At 42.2% G+C, this 22,772-nt stretch overlaps 1 protein-coding gene across 2 annotated transcripts; it reads right to left on the bottom strand.

The window, feature by feature from the left end:
• Nucleotides 1-1,829: 1,829 nt before the first annotated feature.
• On the bottom strand, nt 1,830-22,263 carry fgf11b (fibroblast growth factor 11b). 2 transcript variants are annotated; one of them, XM_026372290.1, is made up of 8 exons: nt 22,071-22,263; nt 20,130-20,137; nt 18,396-18,414; nt 13,531-13,551; nt 9,813-9,923; nt 8,886-8,989; nt 2,064-2,262; nt 1,830-1,966 (listed from the first exon to the last, which is right to left on the bottom strand). In XM_026372290.1, the coding sequence occupies exons 1-8, from the start codon at nt 22,261-22,263 to the stop codon at nt 1,830-1,832; spliced, it is 792 nt and encodes a 263-aa protein (XP_026228075.1). The 2 variants fall into 2 exon arrangements, with proteins under 2 accessions (XP_026228075.1, XP_026228074.1); XM_026372289.1 differs by lacking the exons at nt 13,531-13,551; nt 18,396-18,414; nt 20,130-20,137.
• Nucleotides 22,264-22,772: the final 509 nt, after the last annotated feature.

The following is a 22,772-nucleotide window of genomic DNA, read 5'->3' as shown; positions in this document are numbered from 1 at the left end:
TGCCTTCCACATGTCCCAGCCTTGTTCTCCCCGACACCGCCCAGCACCTACACTATACTATTGTCTGTGTTTGTGGGTGATATCCATTCACAGTCACTCTGACTCACTGTTGTGGTGACATTTTTCACCCTCGCTGGCTTTCCAGAGTGGACAGGACCCAAAAACATGACAGCACTGAAGTAACATGACAGTTCCCGTTTAAAGCCCTCAACATGACAAGTCATGGCATATTTTTTATTACTGTTCTCCCTGACTGAAAAACCCCAAAGCCAATCGAAACATAAGCTGTTTGTGCCTAAATAATATATAAATGAAATGCCTTCTGTGGTGTTTTAAAAGCTCTTTAAACTAAAATGGTTCACAATTATCACCCAGTCACAGACACAGATGTATCACAATGACACAGTGTCGTGTCCTGATGCTTTGCAGCATCACTCTCTTACCTCTGTGTTGGTTTCCCATTCACACACAGACACTTATAGCACATCCATACCCCATGAAGTATCCACACGCTGGAGTTATAACAACAACCGCCAAGACATTTACTCAGAAATCATTTTTTCAGGGCAAGTTTTCCAAGGTGATTTGATAAAGCTAGTGAGTGGATAAGCTGCCAGACATCCTCAGAATAACAAGTGCTCCAGCTCTGAGGCTCCTCTGGCTTTGATGTTTGCTTCAAATCTGGCTCTACGCAGGCAGCAGATGCTGAGTGAAGTACACACTACTGCGCCTTTTCAGGTGCCTGAGCTCTGAGGCCACCCTGTATGTGAAACATCAGCCAGTTGTTCATTTGTAGTCGTTAATAAACTAGTGCAATAACGAGTGGTCACCTGGTCGAGAAGAGAGGCTGAAAGGATGGCGTCACTCGCCCTCTGGCTTGTTGGTACAAGTATTGCTAAGATAGATGGTTTGATCTCTTTAATAGGAGTCTAGATGAAGACTTCAAGTAATTTAAGATCTATTTTATGGCTGATCTTCCCAGGAAGAATAATTATTATTTAGCTTCATAAGGTTTCTGATTATGTCACAGTCATGACTATTGCCTTATACCCTCCATATATGTGTACATATATATATAATCTTAAACATCATTTCAGATCTGGGTGGTCATAAATCACAAAATCCTTAAAAATAAACAAGAAAAAATAAAGGAATTGCCGTTTTGATGTCATGAACTACTCTGTTCCTCACAGTTTCTCACATTCTCATGTTTTACTGCTGACCTGACCTGACCTGACCCAGGCTCCCGCAGATATCTCTCCTCTTTGAGCTGTTTCATCTCACTTTGAGCTTTAGTTGACCTTGGTGATTAGCTTAGCTGGTCGGCAGATGGTGGATGAAAAGCTGGCGGAGCCAGACTGTCACAAACCTTAGGGCTCAAGAGGGGGCCTGTGGGTGAGGATTATGATGCTGAGTCAGTGTTGGAAATGCGAGAGCGGTGAATATAAAGTACAATAGAGCGGTCGTGACGAGGCATGTGGAAACAGGTGGAATTGTCTGTGGGACAAAGAAGCTTGAGTATGACAGGGAAATGAAGAAGACTGTGTACTCGGAAGTCACAGGGAGCAGAAAAAGAGAGCAGTGGTAGGGGGAGCAGTTCTGATATGGGCCCTGGACCTTCTCCCTGTGGTGACAAGTGAGGGGGGGGACTTCTCTCTCAGGCCTTGGCTGCTGATGGACTGCTGACCCTTTTTCCCTCAGCATCGTGTAGTGCACTCCTGGAATATGGTGGCCACCGAGGGCCATTCCCCCAGCTACCCTTAGTGCATTATGGGTGACTGTGTTCCCAGTGTCACTGCTGCCCTTTGTCCCACCCTCAGTCTCCTGTGCTATGATGCATCAGCCTTGGGAGCTTCTTTCTGTCCATTTTGCAGGGACGGCGAATCTGATGTCTTCACCGTCTTCCGAGGAGGACTCACTGGTTCGCTGGCGAGCTCGTGTAGCGATGGCTCTTTATACATTGCAACTGAGTGACAAAAATAGAGGCTGTTGGTTAATAATTAAGGAGGCAATTGAAAACTAAGAGAAACTGGTCAGAATCAAGTGGCACAAAGGACACGAACCTTCAATAACTTTAGGCAGAAAGTGTGCGGCTCCTTTGGTCTTCTTTACCCGGTTGCCCTTCATGACCTGGCCATCACGATTGATACCGATATACCAGGAGCGGCCAGACTGGGTCTGGCGATAAAGCATGGACGAGTATGTGACATAGTAGTTCTCAAACACACTCTCCTTGAACCTACACTCTGGAGTGAAGTGCTCCTGGAAGTAAATATAGGAAAGGGCAGAGGGGGAGGGGGGATTTGTTCATATTAACAACTAAAGTATGAGAAGAAACATCATTTGTCATAAAAAGACCTTTATGAATCTTTGAACATGAACTCTAGTCCATTGTATTCTGAGTAGCATTAGTGGAGAATCAGCTGCTGTTCGGGTGCGCTGCATTCAGAGTCCATTCAGATAGCAAAGTATTATAGATACTATATTTATAATAATAATATATGATTATATTTAAAATATAATAATATCTTTTGGTACTGAAATTATAAGTGTACCCAGAAAACAGATTTCTTTCTTCCAAAATAACCAATATACAACATTCAATTTTCTTTTCCATCAAAATATCTAATCTTGCTGTACAACAACCAGTTTTGTGTCGGGACCCTGGAGTTGACCTTCATTTGTTAATCCTTGGCATTAGACGCTTGCTACGCAACACAACCTCCTCCTTGCAACTTGCATTACATTTAAAACTTGGCACTTTGTTCATTCTGTCATCAGAATATAATTATAATGTTATTACATTTGCCACAAAATCATAATAGCATTTGCAGTTTCGTTGTAATTTTTAGCAGGACAGGTTTGGAAGAGAGGTGCTACCTCTGTTACCTGGATGTGGTTTGTGCATGAATAGTTTGAAAAGTTCCATAAAACTATTTGTTTACATGTGGACTTTTGGTCACATCACACAAATATAATAACTTGTAAATGACTCCTGACGTCAAACTGTAACAACTGCTTCTAAAGCATCATAGGTTCAAAAGAAGACGTATGCCTTTATTATAGAGCTCTGTCCGTAGTGTCAATTGTCCATTACTAGTTTAATCTGAATAGACACTACTGAATGAAATTAAGAAAACTTGGACGAAATCCAACAGCCTGGCTAGTCGTAAACGATCATGTTTCCACAGCACTTCCCCTCCTTCTCTCTCCTCAACGCAAGGACTGCTGGACCCTGCCCAACGTTGACCGGTGATATTAAGCAATAGCAACAGATATACGTCTCTCTATGTCACCACTGGGGTCTCGACAGGGTCCTTCCCCTGTCAGAGAGCAAAGCCAATCTGGTGGATTGATTAAGTGAGAGCAGCAGGGCAGAAATGGCTGAGTGGAGAATTTCACTGAGACTCGGGAGGACAGAAGAGGGCCAAAGGATCACACCTTGGCACAGACGAGCTTCAATAAAAAGCCCAAAGTAGATTGAGACCATATAAGAGGCCTCCAATTTGACACTTATCACACATCATCACCTTTCTCCTTCACTCATCCTTTAGTTGAGATGGCACTTCAGGACTTTTTACCCTTTCTGCTTCCACTGCTATTTGCCCTGTTTTCACTGCCTTTTAACATCTGTCTTCACTTCGTAAGGAAACAGACCCCTGCTCTTAACTTTAGAAACTCTCCCACTTCCATTGCCACCACATCGCAGAGCTATTTTAAGTTTGATATCTTCTACCGTGCTAACACAAAGAAGATGGGATCGATAGGTGATCCGCTTCATTCATTATTAATCAGACCAGAGAGCAGGAGGGCTGGAAAGAGAGCAGAAGAGGACAGAGGGGTTGCTGGGTAATAAAGGAGATTAGGAAGAGCAAAAGGGAGAGACCTGCTTCTTTGCATCTCTGCCAACAGCAAAACACTGGGCCGACGATGGCTTCAGTCACGAGCCCTCCTAAGTCTGTCACTCATGTCCCTCTGGAAAGAGAACCCAACACTCCAGGAAAAACACCCTTCAGTTCAATCTCTGAAATGACACCAGCGATAACTCCTTTTTCAAGTCACCTTATAATTACCCTTCATAATCATAGTCCCATGAAATTAGCCTAATGTCAAAACCCACATGTTTGAGAGAGAGAGAGGGAGAGAGAGAGGGAGAGAGAGAGGTGAAACGACAAGGAAATAAATGTCCTTATAATAAAGTCAGTTTATATGATAACCTAGCACCAAGTCCCTGTCCAGACGTGACACAGATACAGTATGTTACCATAATTATCCCCATCTCACAAACTGACCTTGATGTCACCTTCAGACCTCTGCAGAACTACAGAGACCACAAAGGGTGTACTTACTGAAGAGATCACTCGCACCCCCACCCCCACTCCTCCAGATTTTCCTTGCTCAGCTGAATAATTGCCGAAAATATATCGAACACGATTTTTCACTTAAGCGGTGGCCGCTTGCAGAACAGAGGAAATAAAAAAAAAAAAAAAAACCTTTTTCTTCCGCTGTGACTTATTGAGAGATTTGGGTGACTTCCCTTCCATGTGTTTCAAGCCAAAATGAATTTAAATGAAAGCAGATGAGAAAGGTAATATGCTGTGCCCGTGCTTAGCATCCCTAAGATGGGAAGAACCTTTTTATGATGCAGAGCGCCACCCTGGCCTCCCCCCCACCCACACACACACACACACCGCCTCCTTCTTCATCCCTTGGGTCTGATTACATCTATTCAACCTGCTTCAGGAAGCCTAACTCTCCATGCCACCATACACTGGGATCACCAAACAGTGAAGTCCTTGTACTGCACTTGTGAGACTTGTGAGAACTCTGAGAGATCCCCAACATTTCCCTGCTTATAATTAGAATAAAAGAGCACGTATTAAAGTCATGACTACTACATGAATAATAGTTCATATTTAGTTTACTTTACTTTTTTTTGCAGTCCCTTATTTAGACAGCAGAGGTCACAGTGTCACGCAGGCTTGCATCTATTGACTGTCCCATCTGCTCGCTGGCTAATCTATGGGAAGCAGTGAAATCTGCCCAGCTGCAATAATCCCACCATGTTCCCACTACACTGGTGCTGCAGCAGTGCATTGAAATGTATAGCTGTGTCACCAAAATCCTATGTTATACAGACATACATGCACATGCAGTGATCTGTGCTTGTGTGTGTGTGTGTGTGTGTGTGTGTGTGTGTGTGTGTGTGTGTGTGTGTGAGAGAGAGAGAGAGGGAGAGAATGAGTTTGCAGTGCAGGGAGCCACCAGAGGAGCATGTTGCTGATGTTGTCGTCGAGCCAGATGTAGATGCACTATGACACACCGCGTTACGTAAGCCAGTAGGGCATAGACGTGCTTATTAAGGGGGCTTTACGGCGGATGAGACTGGCAGTTAATACAGTCTAACACCACACATGTATGGTCCGCCTGTGATGCTTTATGATAGCCCAGTGAGGCATGACCACACATGACAAGCAGATTGGATTATAATGTGCAGGGGATTCATGACTCTGCAGTGGCGATTGACAGCTGGAAGGCCCCAGTCAGTGAAATGCAGCTGAGAGAGGAGTGGTGACTGACATTCCCCTCTTTGACCCTCAGAGGTAACTGGCTAATCCTCTGGCATACAGAGAGTACTGGTTGATTGTGTATTATCAGCACCGCCATAGCTATTTTATATCTCTGCAAATTACAAGAGGTACGTTCTAATATAACCTGGAGACAATGTTGGAAGGAAGGCACTGGTACAAGATAGATAGTCTATCAGAAAGAATACGTTTTGCTTTTCCTAAGTGCTCTTAATTGGCTGCTTGGCAAAATGTCTCTCCTCATGATTTTATTTCTGCACTTTTCTTTTCTCTCGCTCCGGCCAATTATTTTCTCCACCGCTTTTTCTAATGTCCACGTTTCCTCCTGCCCTGTGATAAAAGTGATGCTATCTAGCTGCTGGTGTTGTCCTGCATCCCAATGCGAGCCTGCTGTGAGAAGAATAGAGAAGGACGTAGCTTTTCATCAATAGGTCTCATGCTCGTTCCCTTTCTTCATCTCCTCTGTCTGTGTCTTTCAATGTCACAGGCCCACACACATCGTATACAGCGGGGTTTATTGTGCTGTTGTCCTGCAGGTATTTTGACAGCATTAGAGTATGGAATGAGATTTCCTTCTTACTTTCAATTGGAGAGCATACTTTCATGTGCAGATTTTGTTATATACAAGCTACTAATGCATTCATTGTTAAACTAAAGATTCCCTCCAGTTAAGCTATTTTTTTTTACTCATTAACTATTTGTAAACAGCACCTCAGCTTCTTATCACTGGCCAACACTGGATCTTTAATTGTGTTACGTTTCCACTTCCCTAAATGTTGAAATCTTTATTGGGACAAAAGAAATAGCTCTTTTGAAATAGTAATGTCTGTATCTTTCCCTCCCAAGCCTTCCCCTCCCTTGCTTACACTCTCTTTCTAAGTCTGTGAAGAGTTTTCCAGAGCACATAGAATATAAAATGGGGCAGGAATGAGCCAGGCTCTATTTTTGTATCAGGATCAACCATTTCCTGTTGTCACCTACAGGTACTGAGGCTGAAATTTGTGTCTGAGACAAGGCACCATTGGTACCTTGTTACAGTCTGGTCCAACAACCTTATGAAAATATGGACTAAGATAGAAAAATTTGAGTTGTTCAGGGGAAAACACTGTGATAACAAGTAGTATACAGCAGAGGAGGCAGAATAATAAAGAAGTTGGAGAAATAGTTGAAATGAAGTGACTAGTCAGTCAGTGTCAATTTGGCTTCTCAGTGATGAGCTTAGTTATCCTAAATGAACACATTCTCCAGTCCACATTCTCTCGTGGCATACTTTTAAATGTAAAAACAAATATGAACACAGTCTCGGAGCACGTAGATGTTTAAAGGGCCATATCACACCACCTGCTGCACCTCCTACTGCAGCCCATCAGTACATCAGACACGCACTCGAGGATAACATGGGGATCATGAAATCAAACATGCATGATATTACACAAGTAGACAGCTGCTCTGTTGCACAGCATCTATAGCAACTCATTCCTGTAACTGCGTGTATGTGAGAGAAAGAGAGAGAGAGAGAGAGACAGAGAGAGAGAGGGGGGAAATTCTCTGAAAGAGGTCAGTGTGGGATGCAGTGCAGCTGAAGACTGCTGCTGAGGAAATCCCTTCTCCTTTTTGTTCGCACAGCCAAGGCACCAAAGTCTACTGCATGCCGATCAGGGCTTCAAAAGATAATGGGAGATGGTGCATTTGCAATAATTCATGATTTAACTCTCATATGCACCGATGATAGTCTCATCTCATATGCATAAAACATCTCTTGCATCCACATATGTCCTGTATGTTCTGCTGAAACCAACACACATATACAATACAGCACATTCACACATTGCTGATAACTCTGCAGTAATAAAATCCTTTTTAAAGTTTATTTATATACTGATGCACACTACAATGCTAAAGCAACGCTACATTCACTGTCCAGGGTTCTGATCTGAGTTTCCACCACTGAAACTGCCCTGTGCGCTGTCCAAGGTGCTGATTAGACTGCCCACGCCAAGTAGCACTTACCAGGAAATATGCAAATGTTCTTATAGACCAGGCATGAATGATCCCCATATATATATATATATATATATATATATATATATATATATATATATATATATGGCAAAGCTGTTTGTGTGACTGGTTCTCGTTAGAGGATCCATACCTGATGCTATTTAAAAAAGCCTGTTTCTTGATTTGAAGTTAAAGATTTTGTCTTGTAGTGAGTTTATTGAGGGTATCTGTTCTGAACTTGTACTGAATGAAGTCACTATTGCTAATTTTGCGGTTCTGACACTTTATTAGGCGTAATTGAAGCTATGCTTAGGAGCTAATGAGGTGCTTTGCAGCCTTGATTAACTCAGACAAAACAAGTTGTGACACTAACACTGTCTTGTCAAAAGTTCTTGTCTCTTTTTTTTTACCCCGTCCCGCTGCTGCTTCACAACCTTTGTAATGTCATTTGTAAGATTAGAAAGTCACCTGGAACTGATTTTGCTGTTCTTGTAATAATTTGTTATCTTCAAAACGTTTGCTGCATTTCTATTTATTTACAAAGAGAATCATTCAGTGTTTCCCCTGGGATTTATTTTTTGAGGAGCAATGCAGTTGTGCCAGTGATGCGGGACCAGTACTTAAATATGTTAGTAGAAAATTGCTTAAAACGTTTATTTACGCGTTATCATCCAAAGAAAACATCCTTTTAATAATGTAAATGGTCACTAGTTTGCACATTTCATGCTGAAATATACACAGTTTATATGATGAGTGCAAAACACTAATCATTCACAAAAACATTTCACGCATTAGTTTATTACTAAACTTATAACCAGATGACCGTTAACATGTTAAGATGTTTCCTATAATGCAGTGTTGATTGGCAACTAAATGACCCAAAATCTTTCAATAGACTTACAGTAAGACACCTGCATTCTGAGACAGTTTCACACATATTAATGATTTACACCCACACTGCCTCCATTTCTCTGTCACTGTCTTTGAAATACCAATTGAAGTACTCATGCACACAGTCTAACAGTCTAACAATCTTTTACTACAGGCTTTGTCTCTTTAACATGAATGCAGCGTTGAACTGATTTAGTATTGTTCTTAGTGTCACACCATGTCATCAGTGTTATCTTTGTTATCTTCACAACACTTGGGTCCAAGTCAACCCAAAAACCAAAATGAGCACGGTATAAAAAGCCCTGACAGGTATTCCCCCTGTCACAGTAACATATTCTTACATCATATGTGGTTGAGAAATGTGTTCAAATGGAAATTCGCTTTCGTCTGCATGCACATGCTTACCGAGGTGTAGAGGTATCCTTCACTGTTCATTGCGAGGTATAACCCTGTCTTTGCCCCCTGGATGGCCACAATCCGCAGTCCCACTGGAATTAAGTTGAACTGTGCTTAATGGGGGAATAAAGTAGGAAGGAGAAACATGACAAAGGGAGAGACAAACGAGAGAGTCAGAGAAGACGAATCCAGCTGCAGTGTGGACAGAGTGTGCTTTCCTGTCTCCACTGTAGCAGGATGAATGACTGCACTGTCACTGCCACATGTTAATACTCTCAGAAGTCTGTCTTTATGTAAACACATCAATATGTCACACTCCCTGTAAATCAGCATACTAATGGGGAGGTTCTGCGTCACCAAAAGTGTGCACCCAGTGAGTTTTTGCATGGGTTAAAGGATCCTTATTCACGTTAACTCGGCAAGAGATAATAACGAAGGCCGTGTCTCTAAGTCTGATCTAAGTCTGGAAGGTCAAATGCAAACAGAATGAGACTTGAAAGAGGACACTGCATAGTTTCTGGTCTGTAAACCAAATTTAGCTTGCTTAAAGGTCACGATGATCATTCACCTCATCCCAGCAGCGACAGTGTGTCACTTAGAAACACTTTGAACCAAGGCCGCAGCCCTACCTTTTCTCATTTATAAACTTTAAATACTCAGTCGCAGATTCAATCAGAGTCAGTATGTGTGATCGCGACCTTTGCACACGGACTCCTGCAGCACAGTGCTGCACCCACCGTGGTTCTGTTTAGCTCACAGTGGGCCGAGGGCGTACAGTAGAGCATTAACTTTGCCAGAGTTGGAGATTTGGCTCCCACTGAGTGTATGAGCTTTACTTTGAGTGCTGGTAGAGACTAGACTGTGAATAATTTGATTAAAATTGCACAACCCCACCACAAGCAGAGATGTTTGCTACGCACAGAAACGCACACTCACAAAATGCGCTGCTTTCATCCCTCGTGCTGTCCAAGGTGCCGTCAGGCTGCATCTGCAAGTAGTATCCATGTTGGCTGTAGAGTCGGGTGACAATGCCTTTCAGCTGAGGCTCTGCAAGGGATAACGTTGTGTTAGTCAGGTACCGTGACCAGAGGCGGGAGCTGGAATGACATTTGCTAATTTATAGAACCCAGTCAAATATGTCAGACTTTGAAATAAGTAAATCTACAACATGACTTCCTGCAAAGGAAATCTTCTTTTTAGAGGGACCATGTCAGAGCCTGGACGTTAATCTAATAGAGATGCTGCGGACTGCACAACAGACATCTGAAGAACGTGGCTGCGCACAAGCAGTTCTGTGAGGAAGAATAGTCCAAAACTACTCTTTGAAGTCGTGCTGGTCTCATCTGCTGCTACCAAAAGTGCCTGTTTGAGGCCAAGCTGCCAAAGGAGGCTTGACCAGTTATTAAATTCAAGGGTTGACTTAGTTTTTCTGCCAGCGCCGTAAATGTTTAATGGATGTGTTCAAGAATTCAATTCAACTGAACGATTATTTTGATCGTGCTTGTCTATACATTCTGGAGCTACAACATTTGAATTTAAATGCTATCTGCTTGATTAGAACGTTTTGGAGGATTCACATTAATTGCAATTTCATAATGAAGACTAGCTGGAGCCTGATCTGAGCAGGGCGTGAGAGAGAGAAAGAGATAGAGAGAGGGGTGGGGGGGGCGGAGCAGAGTAGATTGATTTTAAGTCTCATTCTAGCTTAAGTAGCATGCTGGACCTTCAAAGGGTTCACATAGTTTTTCATCATGCATCATAGCATATACACACAGTGACTGAATACAGCGAAATCTTTCACACCATAATGTAGCAACAGCTGATCTAACATCTTCACAACAGAAGACTTGTGAACAGTGTCAGTGTATGGGTATATGTAATAACTCACTTTAGGCTTGACTGGTTGTTTCCCTGTATGTATGTATGTAACAAAAGCACAAGCTGCCTCACTAATTATTATCTTTTATTAACTAATTTAAATCATCAAAGTCATTTTAATGGCCTGGAAGAGGATATGGTTGATGTCTGATTCCATAATAAAAGGACAGTTACTCTACTTTTACAGTACTAATAAAAAAAAAAAAGAAAGGATCCCAGCTATTACTGTTGCATATTTCTTGTTAGAAGTAGAGATTTCTCTCTAGAGAAAAGAAAGTATAAAAATATTAAGCCTAAAAACACAGTTCAGGCTTTCAGCATTCAATAACAGTTTCTTAGTTAATTAGTGAATTGCCTAGAGTGCATTTTTGGACTAATTCGCGCAACTCTGATAATATACAATGTACAGCTGGCAAATAAAGTGCACATACAACTTCAGAGTCAAAAAAAAAAAAAAGAGGACATATAATCTAGGGGGCTGGGTGGAGGCGGAGAGGATGGAGAGCAAAGGGAGTGGTTCAATGTTTCATGAGCCGTCCCGGCAGCCTACCCTGTGTTCATTTCAAGTAACAGACAGAATCTTTGCAGCAGCTCTCAGACATCATCATTGCCCCTCTCAATTACACAAATCTCACATGCTGCAGAAATCTGGGTTGTCTCCTGAGGTCCGCACCTCGCTGCCTCAGAGGCACAGCAAGTCGGACCCCCCAACGTAGCTGAAAGGTCGGGCCCAGCGAAGTGACCCGTCTCCTTCAATGCAACTTTAATAAGGCGATGATACATGGATGAAGGAGCAGTTTATGACTGAGCCACTAGAGGACTGAGGGCCATCCGAGGATTCCCCCTCTGCTAAACTCCACCCGTGCCCTCACACACATTCCTCAGGGAGGGGCCTACAGCACTGCGCAATCTGCCTGTCTTCTTCAGACTAGTGCAGGGAGAAGGAGAGTGGCAAAGGATGCAAGGATGAGATGTGGAGTATTGCTTCTCAAAGAAAGTGTGCCGGGGTTGAAACATCACTGGGACTGTGACCTACTCCCGATGTTCCACACGTGCATCTGTGGCGCTCCCTGCCTCGTCGCTTTCAGGACTGTTTGTCAAAACATTTCAGTTTCTCTGCTCCCGTGCTTTCTTCTCCCTTTCTCGCCTGTTCCATTTCATATCCTCTGAGTTATGTACGTGTTCATCCAACCTAATAACATCATATATCACCCAATCAGAGCAGGCAAGACGTTCATTACTTGTCCCTGCAGTTGCAAAGGAGGGAGAGAGAGAGGGAGAGACAGTTAAATGGGAGGAACAGGGAGAGAAATGAGTGGAGGGACAGCGGGGGGAACGGAGTGAATGAGATGGCACTGTTTTGTCATTAAGAGTGACAGCTGTACGTGCTTGAGAAAAAAAACACACTTAGGCAGAAATTCAATAGACAGCTCTGGCAATATGGCCGGCGCTTCGGGGGCACTGAAACCAATGTTTCACTTAGCGGAGCTGGCTCTGACTTCAAACTTCACTTCCTCATTTCTCCACCAACGCACAATAAATTCTGATCCAGTATAATGAAAGTGTGTTCTCAGCCAAAACCATAGCCGCGGTGTTTTACTACAGCTGCATTAGAGATTCACAGACGATAAGACAAAAAAAAAAAAAAAAAAAGCTTCTGTGGGGCTGTCGCCAATGTGTTACCATCCAAATATTGCATTTGGACATACAGGAAGGCTTCGGACCTTTGGATAGGCACAGCTTTGTCCCTACTACAATTAGAAATGGGCTCAGCGTCTCAGATGGGAAGATTTGATTGTTTCCTTTGTTGCAAGCTGGAACTAGCTTTTACATTGTGAAACTGTAAAGAAACAAATGTTATTCACAGCCCTAAGTAGGATCTAGGAATTCTCCATTTCTTCTGTTTGCTGTAATAGTTGTGAGCTAAACAGTGCTGCAACAAGACTTTTAACATGCAAATGTACAAAACGGTGCATAATCACAACACTGACTCCACTCAGTGTCATCAAACAGCAGACATGCACTACATCCCTATGTGTATTCTGCAAACTGCTCATCTCTCGCTGCCTTGACTGCAACTGTGTTTGCATAATGTATTTACACATACACACACACACACACACACCAGACACACACACACACACACACACATGCACACAATTCTTTCTGCTTTTGCCATTAATGCTGCAGAATGTTGCTCCAAAAATATGTCACTCGAGTAATATGGCTCTTTTATGACTGAGCACCAAAGATATCGGTGCAGCCGTGGTATATCCTTCCTGCTTTCACAAAATTGAAATGTAAAGTCATTAACAGAAAGGCAGTTATATTTAAATAGCATGTGGCTGTCAGTATATATGTGGCGGAAAAGGAGTAGTTTTATTGTCCTTCAGTCTGCTGTAGGCGATAAGTTAAAGGAGTACTCAGTCCAAGCTCCAGAACTACAGCATCCTACATTTCCCATAACACAACTGGAGAGAAACAGTACCTTCCCTGTCTCCATTTAAACACTGCAACTTGAATTTGCAACACAGGCTTTCTGCCCATGGTGAGATAACATCATCAGGGTTATTTTTTCAAACTCCACGAAGCCTCCTATAGAGCCACAGAGGGTGTTATGCATCTTATTGTGACAAGTAAACAAAATATCATGTTTAAAGTGGTGCAGTGCTACTTTATGCTTCATGGTTTTTGTCCAAGCCGCATTAGAATGAGCACTCGTTACAAGGCAAACCGACTTATTCTTCCCCATATACGCTGACAGATAGTGACCCACTGTGACGGCAGCCTACCTCTGCTTGGATTAACAAAGCACACAGAATTGTTTACATGTGCAAAAAAAAACAAAAAACAACCTGTGTTTGTGTCATGCGTGCACACGTAGCCTGTACAGCTCCACAGGGGTAAACAGAGAAGATGATAACTCAGAAAACCACGGACTCAAAGGTCATGTTTGCTGATATGGGGATGTTAGGGCGTGCTTGTATTCAAACAGCAAAAGCATATTTTGTGTGGCCGGCGGCCAAAAAGCAATCACGGTTTTAAAAGATTAACCCAAACAAATAAAGTAGTTGACGAGATTATAATGCAGTGGTGGAAAATACATATGTACTTTCTTTTACTCAAGCACTGTACTTAGATCAAATTGTGTGGTACTTGTGCATCACTTGAGTATGTAGTGGTTCCATTTATGCTCTTCCTACTTCTCACAAGAGAAATGTTTCACCTTTTACTGTGCTGCATTTATTCTATGAAATGATTTGACTTTTATAGGATATTTTTTGCATTAAATTGAAAGAGAAGAAAAAGCATCTAAGAGCTCATGACCGAAAAGGAAATAGGTTTATAGTGAAAGTGTAGTGGAAAATGAATCTTGTTGTTTTCAGGGTGGGAGATGGGATGTTTGTGATCACTCCAGATAAACAGATAAACTTGTCTTTTACAGTACGAGCAAAGCAGTAGTTGCTCAGGTTTCAAGCGTGACCACATAGTAAATGGATTAGCACTTAGTGAAAAATCTCCTCTCTGGAGCTAATTGAGACTTCTCATAATCGTGATTAATCCTGCCGTATGAGTCATTTAGTGTGAGGTGCGTCCCTGCCCCGTAGTTAAAAGCGAACCAGGGACTGTGCATTATCTTTTAGCATGAGGACACCTACGGTACATCTGCCTCGCGGAAGTGTCGCTAAATGTGCCAGAAGCACAACGCGCAGCCCCCAACTGTGCAGGGTATTTCCCATGGAGAGGAGGTGTGCGACTACATTCATCACTCCCGGGACATGTGTGGGTTTGAGTGACACAAAACATTCGCCGAACCAGGTCACTGGAGTATGGGTCAAAGAGGGCTCCCTGTCTTTTTCCATGTACATCAGCGCAGCGGTGTCAGCAAGTGGCCTCTGCACACGTGAACAGAAATAATGACCTGCTGTTGACAAGCGGGAAAGCAAGTGTGTAGGGAGAGCGCATCTTAATGAATGTGCCCTTAAAAGACACTGTGCATGTAGTGTTTGTCAGCCTGCACAGGGAATACGCGGCCCAAGTCGGCAAAGCCTTTCGTTTATTATATTTTGTTTGCCACTGATCCCAGCAGGAACCACTGCTTGGTCGACGCAGGGATGCCCCCCATCATTTTGCATTCAGCACTCATAATCACTTTGGGGAAGCTGGAGCCTGGTGCTACAGTAGAACCGTTCGTACAGCAATTATACGAACGAGTCTATTTAAATGAGGTCAGTGCAAATAAGAACCCAAGGTTATCACGGCAGCCATCGAGGACTCTTAAAACCTTGGCCGCAATGTAATTGCTCTGAAAAATAAGCAGAGGTTTTCGGCTTATCGGTGTAGTGTATGGCTTGGTGTTGGTTATCATTACGCTAATGTATTTATCTAGCTCGATGCGAGCTCAGTATGTTGGTTGCTGATCTCCCGCTCGAGCTCCTCTTGATAAGGGTGGAGGTAATTACTGGGGGCCTGCATGAATGAGCAGCCAAGGGCATTTCTGCTTCTGCTCTGATCGAACCAAACAACAGGGGCTTTCCTTGGCTTATATTTTTAGGACTCCCCTCCTCTCTCTATGCTTATGTCTCCCTCTCACTCTGTATGTATGCACACAGCACATGTGTGTCTGCACCTATGTACGCATGTGTACTGCATACATGCAAGGAAGTCTCTTGTGTAGTGCTCAATTTTGCTTCTAATAAAAGGAGAACATGGTTCCTCTTTTTTTCCTCTTCTAAACTGGGCCATGAGCTCTACAGTGCTGCTAGTAATTATCAACCTTGTGAGAGGATAGAGGGGGAGAGGAGAAAGAGAGGAATGAAGTCATGTAAGCTAGTCAACAACGTGGAGTCCCAGCTATGGAGTGCTTTGGGTTTCTCCAGAAATAAAAGGAGGGAATGAATGTAAGAGAAAAAGGAAAGGGCACGGGAGCGATACGAAGATACAAAGTGTGACAGCTTGAGAGGGTGGGAGAGGAGATAGGGGTAGACAGGTTGAAAAAGGATGTTGCAGAGGAGAAAATAGAGGGATAGCACGGTGGTGGCGAGGTCAGAGAAGGAAGGGGAACGAATGTGGTGCATCACATCACATCACATGCGACTCCAACAATGGCCTCTTCATTCAAATCAGTGGCTTCATAAGTCATTGCATATGACAGTGACAGCAGTTCACAGAAGTGAGACATAGTCATTGCTGCTTATTAATGGTGCTGCCAGGAGCACGTCAAACACGAGCAGAAGCGAATGCCTCCCTGACGCCCATTTAGTATTCGACGTATGTGCTTTATTAGCATGGTGATGTGGTGCAGCAGCGGCATAATTTGGCCTCACAGCATCATCCATAACATCAAAAGCATCGAATTGGATTTCTTCAGGTTGAAATCTACTTCCGTGACACAACACGGTCTAAATAGAAAAACACAGAGGCACAAAACCAAGACAAACCATCCCCCAAACGCACCTCACCTATTCTTTTTTTCCAGTGACCCTCCAGCAAGGACACAAATAGGCACTTCAATATATGCAGAACAAACAAACACAAACATGTCTCCGCACTCCCACGGGCGGGGGTCCAGACCTCTGTCAGATCGAGTGATGATCACCCAAGTAAACAAACAACTAAGCTGAACAGCATACTGATGGACAATGAAGGATTCAGCATTTGAACTCCGCATTGATTTGCGTGCTGAAACACTTTGATGTAGTCCTCACACATTGTGCTTTTCACACACAAAGAAGAAGCCACGGTGGGAAATGCTCATGAGTGGCTTGGGACAAAGACATTGTGGATTTTAGCCAAGCACTGTGTGAGATTATTACATTACATTTTATATATTTTATAGAGTTCTTAGGTGTATACTGCCACATGCATGTACACACACAGATATACAGCATCTTTGTCCTATCCGAGTTCTCCCTGCTTCTTTTGCGGTACGTCGCCCATTCTTTCCCCCACTTCCTCTCACATTCTCCCTTCCACCTCCTTGTCTTCTCATCATTACCTCTGTAGGTGCCCTCCATCCTTGCTGCCTTTCTCTCGTTAGAGGTAAATTCAATCTGTCCTTGTCAGCTTCAATCAAAGCGCCCACAGATTCAATTTAGCAGGTATGTGTAGGAGGTTAGGGTGGTGTCGTCAGGATGACAGGAAACAAAAGGGTGTTCATTGTACGCACATTCATCCGCCGCTTAACTCAGAATAAGATTTAAGGCCATTGCCAACACTCTCTCCGCAGCTGAACATCTTTTCTCAAGTCAACTCTAAACTCTGTAATACTGTCAAGAGTTTAAGCAATGAACTAGATCACCTACTTACACCTCTGCTCACAAGCAGCTGCATCCCCGTCCTCTCCAACGCCATTTGGTACCAGATGTTTTAGATCCCTCGGACGAAACGAGGTTTGTTCACGGATGAAAATCCCCCAGACGTTGGGGGCGGATGACCTCAACAGCAATCAAGCACTAATCTTTTGTTTGTCTAGTCTAGACGCGGACAAACAGAAAAAGGAAACTCCCAAATATAGACTATAAAACAGCCAGTACCTCGTAAGATTTTGAAAACTGGCTAAAGTTCGGGCTGAGTTTGGGAACCACTGTTATTACATTTCTTAAATAGAACACAAATCCTCAGCTTTCAATTAAAGTCAACCTACTTTCAACAGATTATTAAACAAGGGAAGAGGTTTGTGTCTTAAAGAAGCTGTTTTGCAGTGACACTAAATATCCAGGCCCACGGTTTCCCATCTCATCATCTTCTCCACATGCTGCGTCAATGACAGGTTGATTCACAGCTCTTTTCAGTTCCACCCACCTTCCTTTTAATCTCCACTTTTATCTCTTCCTACTTTATTTCCTGTATTTTTGAATTTCCTCTTTATCTGTGTCCACCCCCAATCATCCAGCACCTTTTGAAACAATCTTCTCTGACGTCAGTGATGTCTTTTCTCTTTAAGCCAGCGTTTGCCTCTGCAGACTCGCTCTACCTCTCTTGTCTCTCTGTCTCTTTCTCGCCGTCTCTCTCTCTCTCTCTTTCTCTCTCTCTCTGACCCCTGTCACAGTCAGTAAAGTTCTGATGAGAAGCTACCTAACACTGCATTGTCTGATCAGGTGTTGTTGAGTAAGCGAGTTTGCAGCCCTGATCTCTCGGGGTCAGCTTAATGCTATCCTCTGCTGGATCTCTCCTTGTAACCCGGTCTGCTGCCCGCCAGCCAACTCCTACGTTTATGCTCCAACTGTTGACTCGCCTTGCAGATGCTTACTCTTACAACATACTAGAGTACAGTACACTCCATGCCAAACACCTCTATCGATGCTACAAGCTGTCTAGGTCTGCACTATATTTGCATGGATTAGTTTCTAATAACTCAGCTAATAGTATTGCTATTTTTAATGCATGTTTGCATTTAACTCTGTAGTGTATGTTTGGGATAGGATGGTGTGCTCATTTGATCTAAATTAGAGTAGAGAAGGGTACCAAAGGTGACATACAGGGAGAGACCATTTAAAATCTATCCCAGTTTCCACCTTGAACAAGGGTGTGATTATTGATTAATCACTATACAATAATGATCTGAGTTGATCCCAGAGCAGGGCAACAGTGGAAATCACTCACACTGTTAGCAGTGAGAGAGCTTTTTATTGGTCAGACCACTTCTAGGAGGAAGAGACTCTATTATAGTGAGGGACTGAGCACCTAGAGGAGGCTGATTAAGAGTAGAGAGGCAGGTAAAATCAGGCAGATGCTGTGGTTCGTCATGGATCTCATCAGGTATGAGCTTTGTGCCAGCCACATGTAGAAGCAGCAGGGTTTATGTCCGTCCCATCATTTCAGTAGCCCATCGCTTTGTGGCAGCAGTAAATATAGCTTATGTGTGCAGCTGTGATGCTAATATGACAGCCGAGAAAAACTCCTCCAAACACAGCTGGTGGAGAGTCCACAGAATCCTGTGATGACTGCGCTGTGTGCTGTAAATGTGGAAATGTAATTCCCAGTGACACGGTATTAAGTGGTCCAAATGGCAAACTATAGTGTGCATGTTACGAACGATATGCAGGTATGTTGAATAAATGTGGTCCTACCTTTTTCAAAAGCACAACTTTTCTAGAATAAAATGTAAACTGTGCATACTGTTTCAATCCTAAAGCTTTTAATACAATAATGTTATAGAAATCAATAGCTCAAACTGAGGGGTTGTTTTTTTCTTTTAATCTTTCCTTTCAATTTGAAACAAAGAAAAAACACTTTACTTTCTTTGCCTGTCAGTGGCGACATTGTAGGTGTACAATTGCAGCTCTGGGTTGCTTATGTAACAGCCTTGTGGCCAGTTAGCTCCTTCGTGTGGAGAAACTACAACTGGGTAAGGATGATTGAGTAGATTTGTGAATATCTGAGTGAGTTGGTGAACCACTTTTGCAGCCAATCACTAATGACCTCTGTTTGAACAGACAACAAATGAAATAACCTGGGTGTTTCTGAATTTCTCTGAAAGAGTGCACCAGCAAAGAGAGACGGCGTATTTAGCTGGTAAAATATCAGTGTGCAGAAGCAGCTACCATGATTTTTCATGTTGCTCCAACTGTATCCTGGTTTCACAGTGTACCATGGTATAAAAGTTGATGGTCACCATACCACATACATTTTGTATATTACTGGTATTAGTAAAAAAAAATCTTCACGCGAAGCCTTCGGATTGGACACAACACGCACAAATGCATGTGAATGTTTATAAAATGTGCTATGGGAATAATACACATCCTGACTGTGTGTGAGTGAAGCATACACCCAGCAACAGTCTGGCTGCGCTGTAGCACACCTTCAGTGAGTTGGCAAGTGTTTTAAAAATCATTTTGAGAACGTACAAAGCCATTTCTCTATGTTCAGAATTCTTAACTTTATTCTGTCATAAAAATAATTAGAAGATGCAGTTGGAAACTAAATAGTTTCAAAGATCCACCTCAACAACTTGAGCCGTAAAATCCAGCTTTTAGATTAATGCAGAAGTTATAATAAAAATGTAATAATAATGTATAATAATACAAAATATTACATTTTACATGCTGTATTTCCATTTTCAGTGCTGAATTATAACAGTGTAAATGATTAAGTTAAGGATATGATTAGTTTGTCTAACACTGGTGAATGTGCTTCTACAGTACACCACCGTTCTCCAAACAGACAGATGATGAATATAAAAAATCATAAAATGGAAGCACTCCAGTAAAGTACCTCAAAATTGTACTTACTCAGTAAATATATTATTTTCCACCACGTCAGAGTCTTGTAGCTCAAACAACAAATTGAATATGAAAGTATAATTATAAACTGTGTCAGAGGACATTTCTATTCATGTCCACAATCAACCCCTTTGTCATTGCAACGCACTGGAACATCTGGTATTGTTATGTAAAAAACTTACAGCAACATTCATAAAAAAAAAAAAAAAAAAAAAGGATTAATGAGCTGGCTACACAGAACAGATGCAACATAATGATTCCAACACACCTTTTTCTAAAAAATAAAGCTGTATTATTACAGTATGTGTTCACAGTTTTGTCCCATTTGCTTTTTTTCCGACTGAGATGGGCAGAGACAGAGGGAGCTGAATGTATTTACATTAAAGTATTTTCTGTTACACAACAATAATACATATGCCACTAAGCAAGCTGTCCAGACTTAAACACCCCCAACCCAAATGAAAAGTATGGTAATTAACATTTCTAAACACCAGTCTTTGGACCATTAGTGTGACTTCAATCAAAGCTCTTTGAATCTTAGCAGACAAGTTTCATTCTGCACCAGAAAGTTGAAAGTTCCCACTGAGCCAAAGCTCTGCTCATCACTCATCACTCTCGGCGACATTTCTGTAATATACATAATTTAACTTTCTAATTGTGCATAAATGAAGCAAAACATTGTTCAGTCACGAGTTGAATAATTTAGCAGTTTACCCCAAGTCGCACATAATCGAAGGAATCACATAGTTCTTTCCCTGAGTTAATGCTATAATGCATTGACAAAAATACAGTTCATACATCAGGAAATCTAACAAAAAGCTTCCTTTACATTAAATGTCAAACATGCAAAGACATTGTTTAATTCTGCTTTATTAGATGAAACTAGTGTCACTGCACCTGCACCATCAAGAGCAATTGTGCCCTTTTTTAATCTACTATTTGTGTCGTGGCACCATTTTTCCTTTTTTCTTTTCAATTGACAAGTTTTGATAAGAGAGAAGACGATGCTGGCAGCACAACACATAATTCTTCATTCAGAGCCTCGGTGTTGAAGCTCTGCTTTCAAAGAGAAAGTACATCAGAGAAACTGGCAGAGTTACCCAGCACAGGAAATGTTTCACACGGATTCGGTTGTGTTGCAGCTGTGGATGTCAAGACATCACTACTGTAAGATGTCACTTTGAAATGTTTACACGTGTGAACCTTACACTGTGCTGTTGGCCAGTCCACTGCCATGTATTGTATGGATTATTGTAGAAGTAGTTGATTCGTGCTCAGTTTGTGCTCGTGTGTTGGTGTGTGGATGCTGCAGAAATGCAATTAAGGAATTAAAAAAGCAAAATCTGCAACAGTTTCTTTCCTCCATTTTCAATTTAGCCTCAGTGGGGAACGTCTTTAAATTGTTGATTTTGTATTGAATTCAATGACTAAACAAAGAAAAATTACAATAATGGTTTGCTACATAATTACACAATTTATTGTTCCTGTAGATATCTGCATAATTACATGTTTGGGAATGTAAATGCTCCATTAGGTGGATGGGAAGTCATTTCAGGAATTATTCAGCAGCTTGTTATTGTTTTACTTGGCAGGGTTGAGTGCAGCAGCTAGTTTTAGTCAGTGTGTGAACAGGTGAAGCCTCAAGGTAGCTGCCCTGAAAGCAAATGTTAATGTAAAACTACAAGGTTTTATCAGCTATAACAGCTGAAGCTGTTAAATTTATTGTTTTACAGTAAATTACTATGAATAAACCTTAGAATGTTAGGTTGTTGTTTGCAAACCATAGGGAACTGATTTAATATGAAAAAGCTTTTTAGTAATTGAACAAACAAAATTAACTACTTTAAGAACAGAAATTGACTCATGTAGAAAAAATAGACCACAAAATGTCAAAAATCTAACATAGCAAAAACGAACTGTTGAATTTTACATTACATATTTAATGTTTTATTTGTCAAATGTAAAACTCACTCGTTCTTTTTTTGGGTAATTTCATAAAACACTTTTGTTTAGCTTTCATCCAACTATTGCGACAAATGAGTGAGAAGGAAACAAGCGGAGAAAGATGAAAATGATAGCAGTGACTCACCCGGTCTTTTGTCGTTTCGACCTTTTCGACCCCCACACAGGCGTACTTTGGAGATCAAGACCAGGATCTGTTTCTGGCACAAGGACTTGTTGCTCTTGGGACAGGGCTTTCGCTTGTTGGCTACCGGTCGGTTGGTTTGGTCGTCCTTGACCGCCCGTTTCTGTCTAATAAGTGAGCTGGCGAGAGCTGCCATCTTCCCCCCCCTCTCACCTTTGGGAGGGGGGCGTCTTCCTTCACAGTAGCCCCTTTGCTGGTTCGGCTTTTGCTTTGCTCAGAAAACTAGAGTAGGGTGGACGTTTTAGAGAAGCCCCCACAGGGGAGTTGGGGCGTCTAATTGGGTTAACAGGGAAGAGTTTAGTTGGCGGGTTCCCTTTGGAGACGGAGGAACTAGAAGAGATGCAAGTTCACCTGCAGTCCACCGTAAAGCATAATCAAAACCTGACACTAAGAGAGCACACGGAACAGTGCTGCGGTCACATTTTTAGAAATAGCAGGCAAACAAAGCTTAGTAAGACTGTCTTTAAAAAGGGGGAGGTCGAGATGTATCTACCCCTCTTCCCCGCTCATCGTTCACCTCAAATAGTGCCTCAAGAGCCAAGTTCAAAATATTCTATTGCAAAATACCTAAGCTACTTTAAATAGACAATATGAAAGACGAGGAGCTTAATTTATTTTACATATAAAAACACTTTTACTGAGCGA

The sequence above is a fragment of the Anabas testudineus genome, chromosome 14 (genome assembly GCF_900324465.2).
Source record: "Anabas testudineus chromosome 14, fAnaTes1.2, whole genome shotgun sequence".
Classification (NCBI taxonomy): domain Eukaryota; kingdom Metazoa; phylum Chordata; class Actinopteri; order Anabantiformes; family Anabantidae; genus Anabas; species Anabas testudineus.
This window is presented reverse-complemented; position numbering and strand designations above follow the sequence as displayed.